This window comes from Mytilus californianus, unplaced genomic scaffold (genome assembly GCF_021869535.1).
Source record: "Mytilus californianus isolate M0D057914Y unplaced genomic scaffold, xbMytCali1.0.p SCAF_11, whole genome shotgun sequence".
In the NCBI taxonomy this organism is placed as follows: Eukaryota; Metazoa; Mollusca; class Bivalvia; order Mytilida; family Mytilidae; genus Mytilus; species Mytilus californianus.
In genome coordinates, this window is record NW_026262593.1 from 21180887 (window position 1) to 21191716 (window position 10830).

General features: G+C 31.8%; 1 protein-coding gene across 1 annotated transcript; it reads left to right on the top strand.

The window, feature by feature from the left end:
- The first annotated feature begins 1434 nt into the window (after positions 1 to 1434).
- Positions 1435 to 4547, top strand: LOC127720821 (uncharacterized). The gene is made up of 3 exons (XM_052227569.1): positions 1435 to 1570; positions 3389 to 3640; positions 4501 to 4547. The coding sequence occupies exons 1-3, from the start codon at positions 1471 to 1473 to the stop codon at positions 4545 to 4547; spliced, it is 399 nt and encodes a 132-aa protein (XP_052083529.1). The 5' UTR covers positions 1435 to 1470.
- Positions 4548 to 10830: the final 6283 nt, after the last annotated feature.

A 10830-nucleotide genomic window follows, 5' to 3' on the forward strand; every position in this document is an offset into this window, starting at 1 on the left:
CCTGACAGTAAGTTACCTTAATATGTTATCTTAATGGAAGTTACTCATGGCCTGTCAGTAAGTTTCCTTAATATGTTATCCTTATGGTAGTTACTTGTGGCCTGACAGTAAGTTACCTTAATATGTTATCTTTATGGTAGTTACTCATGGCCTGACAGTAAGTAACTTTAATATGTTATCTTAATGGTAGTTACTCATGGCATAACGGTAAGTTTCCTGAATATGTTATCTTAATGGTAGTTACTCATGGCCTGACAGTAAGTTACCTTAATATGTTATCCTAATGGTAGTTACTCATAGCCTGACAGTAAGTTACCTTAATATGTTATCTTAATGGTAGTTACTCATGGCCTGACAATAAGTTACCTTAATATGTTATCCTAATGGAAGTTACTCATGGCCTGACAGTAAGTTACCTTAATATGTTATCTTAATGGAAGTTACTCATGGCCTGTCAGTAAGTTTCCTTAATATGTTATCCTTATGGTAGTTACTTGTGGCCTGACAGTAAGTTACCTTAATATGTTATCTTTATGGTAGTTACTCATGGCCTGACAGTAAGTTACTTTAATATGTTATCTTAATGGTAGTTACTCATGGCATAACGGTAAGTTTCCTGAATATGTTATCTTAATGGTAGTTACTCATGGCCTGACAGTAAGTTACCTTAATATGTTATCCTAATGGTAGTTACTCATAGCCTGACAGTAAGTTACCTTAATATGTTATCTTAATGGTAGTTACTCATGGCCTGAAAGTAAGTTATCTTAATATGTTTTACTCCTGGCCTAACAATAAGTCTTGTTTAAGTCAATGATAAAGAATATTTCAAAAATGTGGAAAATGAAATATTGCTTTTGTGGATAATACTGTAAAGTTTGTGAATAAAATTCTTTGTCACTTCCATTTGATGTCAACTTACTTTATTCAGAATTAGTGCATTAATGGTTCAGTCATATATTATTTTTGAGACTTTATATTGTACTTTTTTATAATTACAGTAAACTGGGCAACATACTTTAGTAAGGAAGCTGTCTTGGAAAGACTGAAACAGGCAGGCAAAAAGGCAGCTAAGCAGTTGGCAGGCAATCTTGCCGAAGAAGCATTGGCTGCACTTGGTTTACCAGCAGTAAGTTTTTAGACTTTGTGGATATTTCAAGTTTTCTCTTTTGGTTGTTAAGATAGATTTATCAGAAAATTCTGGCATTTATTGCAGTAGAGTTTAAGAATTGGACTAAGATAACTTGGAAACGAATTATATCAAAGGGTTGAAATAGAAACTTTGAAGCAGATTTCAGTGCGAGCATCAAATACAAATAAAAACCAACACTTTACTGAATGTAAAGAATGATATGTAAGTTTGTGCTAGTAGAATAATATTGTTGTAATGTCAATCAACATAATTAACATACCTATATATCTTTGTAGGATTTACTTACTGCTACTGGACCATGTCCCAGACCAGAAAATATGACATTGGCCTTATTGAAAGGCAAGATGATTGATGCAGATCTAAGCACTGATGGTACAAGACTAGATCTGAATTCCAGATATGAGCTTTATGATAGAAGTAAGAAATATACAGTTAATAGTAAAAAGGCTACACAAATGTAAATCTCTTGTTATACAGCTCTCCATTAAAGTGAAGTAAATCGTTAATGCTGATCATCGTGTCCCTTTTGACATACTGCTATTGTGCTACTCCTATTTCAGTTTTGATCAGAATGGAAATGTTTTGTTTCAAATAGCAAAACATGGGCTTTGGCATATATCTACAATTGAGGTAACAGTTCTACGAATGTATGTCCTTTGCTCAAAGTGTTTCTGGTTGACCAATTACAAACATTGTTATGGCTATTTGTGACAAACTAAATACAATTTACAACATATATACAACAAATCTTATAACAATTAGTTAATCAAGAGTCCTTTATCCTCAGTTCCATTGACCGTTTTAAAAATAAACCTAGACTTTGTACCTGTAGAAAATTTGTTGGATTGAGCATATATTGCAGCTTTTGTTATTGAAACTAGTAAGTCAATATTTTGAGAAACAATTTCAGAGAAATAAGTGGTTCTTACATTTTTATTTCTTTGGCAATTGAAATAAAAATGAAATTAATTGTCTATATTTTTAATAGAGCAAAAATTACTAAGTCTGAAGATTTCGAGGTACTTTTTAGCTCACCTGGCCCAAAGGGCCAAGTGAGCTTTTCTCATCACTTGGCGTTTGTCGTCTGTCGTTAGCTTTTTACAAAAATCTTCTCCTCTGAAACCACTAGGCCAAATTTAATCAAACTTGGCCACAATCATCATTAGGGTATCTATTTTAAAAATTGTGTCCGATGACCCTGCCAACCAACCAAAATGGCCGCCATGGCTAAAAATAGAACATAGGGGTAAAATGTAGATTTTGGCTTATATCTCTGAAACCAAAGCATTAAGAGTAAATCTGACATAGGGTAAAACTGATTATCAGGTCAAGATCCATCTGCCCTGAAATTTTCAGACAAATCTGACAACCTGTTGTTGGGTTGCTGCCCCTGAATTGGTAATTTTAAGAAAATTTTGCAGTTTTTGGTTATTATCTTGAATATTATTATAGATAGAGATAAACTGTAAACAGCAATAATGTTCAGCAAAGTAAGATCTACAAATGAGTCGTATGACCAAAATTGTCAGTCGACCCCTTTAGGAGTTATTGCCCTTTATAGTCAATTTTTAACAATTTTTCGTAAATTTTTGTAATCTTCTACAAAAGTCTTCTTCTCTGAAACTACTGAGACAAATTTAACCATACTTGGCCATAATCATTATGAGGGTATCTAGTTTAAAAAATTTGTCCGATGACCCTGCCTTCCAACCATCATGGCCGACTTGGTTAAAAATAGAACAAAGGGGTAAAATGCAGTTTTTGGTTTATATCTCTGAAACTAAAGCATTTAGAGCAAATCTGACAGGTGGCAAAAATGTTCATGAGATTTAGATTTATCTGCCCTGAAATACTCAGACGAATCCGACAACAGTTTTTGGGTTGCTGCCCCCAAGTTAGTAGTTTTACAGAAATTTTGCAGTTTTTTGTTATTATCTTAGATATCATTATAATATCTAATATCTAATACTATTAATTATGATTTTAACCTTATTTTACATGATTTCCAATGCTTGAGTAAATACAGGTGAGCGACACAGGCTCTTGAGAGCCTCTAGTTTAATATTAATGACAGTTACAGTTTTCATATAAAATTTAGCACATAAAGTATGTTATATACAATTGTATTTGAATGTACATATTTGATTCCTAAGTATTATGACTGATAAAGATTAATATCACCAGCACTACATATCATAACTATGTCTACATTGTATAGAAATGTTGCTTTTTCAGGCTGTTATTCCCCGCTAATCAACAAAACCTTAACTCTTCCTAACATAACTGACCCCAATCTAAAGACATTCCTGTATTACCAGTTGTCTCCAAACTGTATGCGATTTGATGCCTGTACTGATGTCACCATCAAGGCCATAGGCTACACTAAAGCATTGAAGGCCTACGTAGAACTGGATCCCTGTCACTTCATCCTTTATGCTGGTTTTGAGAAATGGGAACGTCAGTTCATCCTCATTTCTTATGAATGGGGTATGTTTTGATAGTGAAGTAATGTTACACATTGTTGTACTATACATAAAAGAAAAACATAAAAATTTTCTGAAAATGTTTTTTTCCAAAACAATTGTATAGTGGGTCAGAAGGCTTTTCATTAAAAAGTATGGTGGGTGTTAGTCATATCACACAAGAGCAGTGTTAGAAATAAACGAAATAATTCCAAACTATGTCTGGTTTTGATAAAGTTAAAAAATGCCTTTAAATCCCCCCCATTCTTTTAATATTATTGCATGACCCCCAATAATCCTCTTGTACAACTCATGTACTAATAGTGCAAGGATTAAACAATTATTTTCTCTTGTGAAATAAATCATATCAAAAGTAACTAAACATACATACTCTACAACTAGAAAAAAAAACCAACATTGTGGAATTTGGTAATGACATTTCATTTTTATTTGTTGAACAAAGTAGAAATCTTGATGTCGTTTTACAGAAGCAACATAAAAAAATTCCATATACATGCAAATATGTAACAAAAAAATTGTTCACTAAAAATTAGTTGGTTAACAGTATACTACAGCAATAAACAAACAAAAGAAACATAAACTTAATCCAACAATGGAATACAAATACTACTGCTTTTAAAATTAAGACTTTTAATTACTGTTAATTCAGAAATTTTAGTGATGCTGTTCTTTTATGGCGTAAATTTTGAGGAGATAGGTGTCAAAAAAATCAAAACTTCGATTTTACATTTTGACAGCAATAATTATTCGCAGCATTTTCTAAATTTAATACACTTGAAAAGAAACAATTTTATTACATACAGAAATACATATAAATTAGCATTATGATATTTTGAAACTTTAATGTTATGATCTATTTTTTAGGAAAAGAAGAAGTACTAGAAATAACCCCTGAGATAAAAGTTTTGTAAGTTTTTGTCTATATTTTTTTTATTGGAAAACTAAGCCAGTTGAAAGTTTGATATAGTGTAATCTGCTCGTATAAGTTTATGAAAAAAGTGATACTTGTGAACATATTAATTTATCCAAGCATTCATTTGGTTGCAGTTTTGTTTTACATATGCATGTGAATTTATCATTTCATGATATTGAATATTGACGATTTTCACTTGTCATTCAGGAGTTAAAAGTCCTTGATTTATTAGAAAATTGCACTTTATCTTTTCAGTGCAATAAGATAAGAAACATTATTGGTTGTCCCACTGTCTGTATCACTCTGCTCAGCTGTAAATAGCATTGCATATCATGGCTTTGTGACATCAAATACGTTGACCCGGCCTTAATAACTTTGACCGGGACATATCACCAATGCAATAATGAATGAACCGACGATGATAAGTTTGACCCGATCTTATCAAGTCATCTTCTGGTTTGCTGTTGCAACAAAGAAAAAACTTGTTTCTATCATGCAAAATATGCAAATACAACCTGCTAAATTGATTATGTGGTTATCTGCATATTTATATTGTAAAATATCAGCTGCTCGACACAATATGAACCCTTTTTGAACTTGTTAGCTGTGCTCACTCGACAAAAAGCTTCATATTGTGACTCTCAGCTGATATTTTACAATATCAATATGCAGACAACCTGATTATCGGTACTTTAACCAATGGTATTCAAATTTTGTTATGTTGAAACTGATAACAAAATGGAGGTTAATTTTTTTTAATGACGATTTTCACTTTTGCTGTTCTCAAGATATGGTCCTTTATTCATTGGAAAATAGCACTTTGTTAATTCAGTGCAATGAGTTGATAACTGTAAAACCGATGCTTTTCAACTTTAAATATTTGTAACTGATGACAAAATGGAGGTCAAATTTGATGATTTTCCCTTCTGCTATTCTGGAGCTATGATTCTTAATTGCTTTTACATTTACATTAATCATTAATAAATGTAAGAAAAACCTGGTTTTCTGTCATTTTGACAGAAATATGTTTCAGCAGTAATTTTTAAAATTACTTTAAAAACGTAAATCTTAAAAAATGATTTAAATAATGACCTTTTTGTTGCAGGATCAAGATAGGTCGTGACGCTGACGTTAAGAAAGTGTTCATTGTGAACTTTGGACTCAGGATTTGTATTGCAGGAGACTGCGTCATTGACGAGTATTTCATAGAAGATTATGAAGTTCCCATACCCCTTTGTAATGAAAATTTCACATTACCAGGTTAGTCACATGATCACAATGAAAATTTCACATTACCAGGTTTATAGTCATATGATGACAATGAAAATTTCCCATTACCTGATTAGTCACATGATCACAATGACAGATGGAACATTTGTGTGAAAATATTCACGGGATATTTGGACATGGATTTTAAAATAAAAAAATTATAAGGGACTTCGGAAAATAGACCTTAAAAGAATGTATTAGTAACTTAAATATTAAGTTTTTTTTGTGACTAATAAAAATGGTTGTTCAATCTGTACAGAATTCAGGCTTTACCTTAATTCGTAATTTTAAATTGGAGAATATATAATTTATAATTAAAATGAAATATTTAAGTGCTGATACACATTTAAACCTTTATCTTTATATGTATTCTTAACAGCTCATAAAATAAACAGCCTTTGAAAAAATAATCTAATGGTAGTTGGTTAATTATGATTAAGCTTTTAAGAAGTTTGTTACAGCAGTCACAGGATCACTATCCCTATGTCGAGCTTTTTTTTACTCAATCTACGAAAATTGGTACCCCCAGAAATAAATGAACCAACATTATTGTACTGAAAACAGTATGAGACACTAGGTATTGATGATACTTTTTGTATATTTGATATTTTTTTGGGAAATAATAGTTTTTATGCCCCACCTAGGGGCAGTTGTTTTTTCGGTCTGTGCAACTGTTCGTCCCATTCGCCTGTCTGTCCTGCTTCAGGTTAAGGTTTTTGGTCGCTTCAGGTTAAAGTTTTTGGTCAAGGTAGTTTTTGATGAAGTTGGAAGTCCAATCAACTTGAAACTTAGTACACATGTTCCCTATGATAAGATCTTTCTAATTTTAATGCCAAATTAGAGTTTTGACCCCAATTTCATGGTCCACTGAACATAGAAAATGATAGTGTGAGTGTGGCATCTGTGTACTATGGACACATTCTTGTTTTGAAAGTGAAAAAAAAAAAAGATATTGAAAACTTTGCATATGGTTTCTGTTTCATTAAAGGAATGAATTAGAGGAACAAGAAGAGAGTTTTTTCCTTGAAGCATTTGATAGGTGAAAATCAATACATTTCAGAAATGTTGGACAGTTTTAAATAATCAATAAGGTTTTGGTAAATATGTTTATTTATAAAAGGAGATATTAGGTTATATATTAAAGAGACAACAACATAATGACACAAAAAAAAACAACAAATACAAACTTTCCAATATATGCTTGTATATTTTATAGGTGGTGGATCAATTACAGACTTTGCTAAAACTCTGGGAGGAGCTATTACAGCTGAGGCATTTAACCTCATTCTTAGGATGTTGAATTTAGACGTAAGTAGTTGATGTTGATCTCATTCTCAAAACGCTAAATTTGAATGTAAGTAGTTGGTGTTGAACTCATTTTCAGAACGTTAAAATTGAATGTAAGTAGTATTGGTGTTGACTTCATTCTCAACAGTTTAGAAATGAAATGATTTTAATGACTTAAAACATAAATTAGTGCAAAATGGCGATAAAAAAAATCTGATCTCAATGAAATGAATTTCATGACCTAAATCCCACTCTATCAATTCAGTCAGTGACCTTTCGGATTAGATCATGTCTGGCAAACATTTCTGTTCAGAACCCTTGAATGAAACACTGTTTTATATTAAAGATGCTAAAACATGTACATTTGAACTAAGGAATTTGCATGAAAATGTTTTGTTTTGTTTTAGACTATATTCCAGGAAGGAAGCTGTTCTGTACCTCCAGGACCAACAGGTATACAAAGTTACTATTTGGTTTGTTTTTATTTCATCTTAGTTATGTTTATTTTTATTTCAATTACTGCCTCTGTGGTATCATTGAAGTATGCTCGTTTCATTTGTGGGTCTATTCCAAGTAAAGTAAAACCAATGACATTTAATTGATATTTGCCGCCATAAATGCTGCAGTTAGGATTGGATGAAAAGACGGGTCATCTATGAGTCAGAATTATGTATCTGAGTCAAGCGATATGTCTTTGGTCATCTATGAGTCAGAATTCTGTATCTGAGTCAAGTGATATGTCTTCTATCAGACTGTCACCTTGTGAGCTAGCTTGTGTTATTCATATCTCTTTAACATGTACTTATTTTGAATTTGCATGTAATATTTGCTCCTTGATATTAAGCAACTATTAATGTATCATTAAGATATTTTTTGCAGTAATTTTGATTCACATAGTTCAAAAGAGTCAGCACTATAATGTCACTGTTTGAAATTAAGGCTATTGTTTTATGAGATACTGGTACTTTTATTCAAAGCAGAAAATTTTTTTTTGCAATTGTTACTAGTGTTCAGTAGTATATCTTTTATGACAATTTGTCTTGAGGTTGACACTGGAAATTCATTTATTTTTGTATTTTATAAATGTTAGGGCTAATAGCAGCACAAATAATGTAAACATTTCTTGTTAGGTTTCCCACCGTGTTTTCATTTTGCTCTCCTTGGACACCTTATGTACTAAGGAGAAATAACCTTTGTTGTTCAACATATGTGTTTTTTTCAAGAGCGATATATTTCTAAATTCAATTAGATTGTCAATGGAATATTGATGTAAAATCATACCTACCAACTGCTGTTAAACATCTTGTAACCTGTGAAATGCCTGAGAACTGTTTTGGATTGGACTGTTGTGTAGACTTTAAGTTTACATTACCAGCGACTTTGGGAGGCAGAGTGATAGCTTATTCTGTTCCATTTTGGTTTAAAATGAGTCCTTGTGACTTTACCATTGATGTTGGACTTGGAACCTGGACCTACAAGAAGACTCTCTTTGAGTATACTTGGGGTAAGGATTGTCAGCTTATCTATTTTATACCATTTTAGCTAAAGAATTTTTATTGCTACATAAAAGGTAAACTTGTCAATATACCAATATGTTTTTCTTCCTTGTAACATTCTTGTAATTATACCTTCACTCAAAATTAAACTCCGTTTGGTGAACCAACGCCTGTGTGAATCATTTCGATACAGTCCAAAATGTTCAATGTTTCTGGTATAGAACCACTAATTCAGGCCCAGTCGGAAAGAACATACAAGAAAGTAGTACATATTTAAAACAAAATAGTTCCTACGCATAGCTGTATCTTTGTCAATTACAATAGGTGAAATATTTGGGTAGTTTTGGTATCAAATGAAAGCTTGGGGACTTGGGATCACCGTAGAACTCTTGTTGAAAGTTTATTTTGAATAATAAAGAAGTATATAAAATTATAATAGGAGGGCACATTTGCCCTGTTGTTCAGATCAGAAGTACCGGTTTTTGTACTATCAAACTTCCGGGAACCAGTACGCTCTAATATGCAATTAAAGGTATGTTGAATTTTTCAACACAAGTTAGGATAAGGTACAGTTTTGACATGAAATGACTGCCACTTTATTTGAACTTAAGACAAAGTAGCCATTAATGCTTGAAATTGCAGAATTTAACATAGAAAGCAATGGGGCTATGAATTAGTGGTTTTATACCTTCTATGAAGAATGCTGCAAATTATCTACTTGAAAGATTTCAAAGATAAGATAAAAAAAATGATCACAAAAAGTACTTATTTGTAAGGTGTTTGTTTTCAATTGAAATTCTTGAATATTAAATGTTTATTTTGGTAAACATGTGTTGTTTTGTTGCTGTCTCATTTTATCAATTATTTTGAAATTAGACTTATATTTTCTATGTATTTATTCTAATTAGCCAAGGTCTTTATATTTCATAATATTTCCTAGGTGAACAGAAAGAACTGACCATTGGCTCTGGTGATCCTGCTCCAGTTAAAATTTTGTAAGTATTTTATGAAAAATTTGAATTGCTCTCTGGAGTAAAAATCATTATTTGAAAAGTTAACCCTTTTAAAGCTACACAAAAAAATAGAAAAATGGCTGCTGCTGCTACATTTTTTTTTGTGTTCATTCATTAGAACAGTATATTCCTTTTCAGACTGCTGTATTTTTTTTATTATTAGAGATACAGACAAAGTTATTTCATGAAAAATGCTCAGGAGAGCATGAACTGTATTGTATTGCAATTATTTTAGTAAAATTTTCATGAAGCTACCTGCATTTTCAGGTAATTAACAGGTAAAAGGTGTAAATTATTGTATTTGTGTTGAATTTTGAATAAAAACAACTTTTAATCTTCATTTATTTTGTTGTTTTATCTGCCATATAATGAAGAAAACACCAGTTGCTCGATTCCATAGCGTATTTGCACCATACACAACGTATAATGTAAAGGTGGCGCAAATAAGTGGCTCTGTCCTCAAAATTTTCAGTCAACCTCCGTTTCCCCCCTTTTTCCACGTCTAGTAAAGATCGACCAAATCATATTTCTCACACGAATTGAATGTAATAACACAATGAGATAACGGGAAACCTATAACTATTCCTTGTTGTCAGTTTCGCCATAGAAATGCTGAAATATTTCCATCGTAATCACTACATATGCCGCGAACAGCAGTGGCAGGCGGCGTACATCATCTCGCATATGCTGTGTATAGCGTTGAAAGGATTAATCAAAAGATTTAACTTCAGTGGTTGTATTTTTATGTGCCTGTTTATTATACCTATTATGTATACCATTGTCTATCTGTCCGTTTGTCTGTCTGACCACCGTCAACATGTCAGTAACTCATAAAGGCTTTCACCGATTTTCATTTAACTTGAGTGAATTCTTTTTTATCTATTGACATAAGCTCCCTTTTGATTTTTATAGATTTTAGATTATATGTTTCTGAGTTGTGGCATTTTATTCATAAAAAATGTAGAAATTTTCCTTTTTTCGGACTTTAACTCAGAAATGCTTCAAACAATTTTCATGAAACTTTGGTGAATTGTTAATATATATTGACATAAGTTACCCTTTTGATTTTCAAAAAATTCTGATTTTTCGTTTTGGAGTATTGGGACTTTATTCATAAAAAGGGGTGATTTTCCAGTATGGTGACTTGTTCATATTTATTGAAATTAGTGGAGGACATTGCATTGGCTAATCTGTGGCAGTCTAGGTTCATTTTATA

Excerpts from the sequence above, each read along its gene's own strand:
- LOC127720821 (XM_052227569.1), top strand. The coding sequence starts at position 1,471 with ATGACATTGGCCTTATTGAAAGGCAAGATGATTGATGCAGATCTAAGC. Across the intron at positions 1,571-3,388 it reads ATATGAGCTTTATGATAGAA|GCTGTTATTCCCCGCTAATC; the intron begins GTAAGAAATATA and ends TTGCTTTTTCAG. Across the intron at positions 3,641-4,500 it reads CCTCATTTCTTATGAATGGG|GAAAAGAAGAAGTACTAGAA; the intron begins GTATGTTTTGAT and ends TCTATTTTTTAG.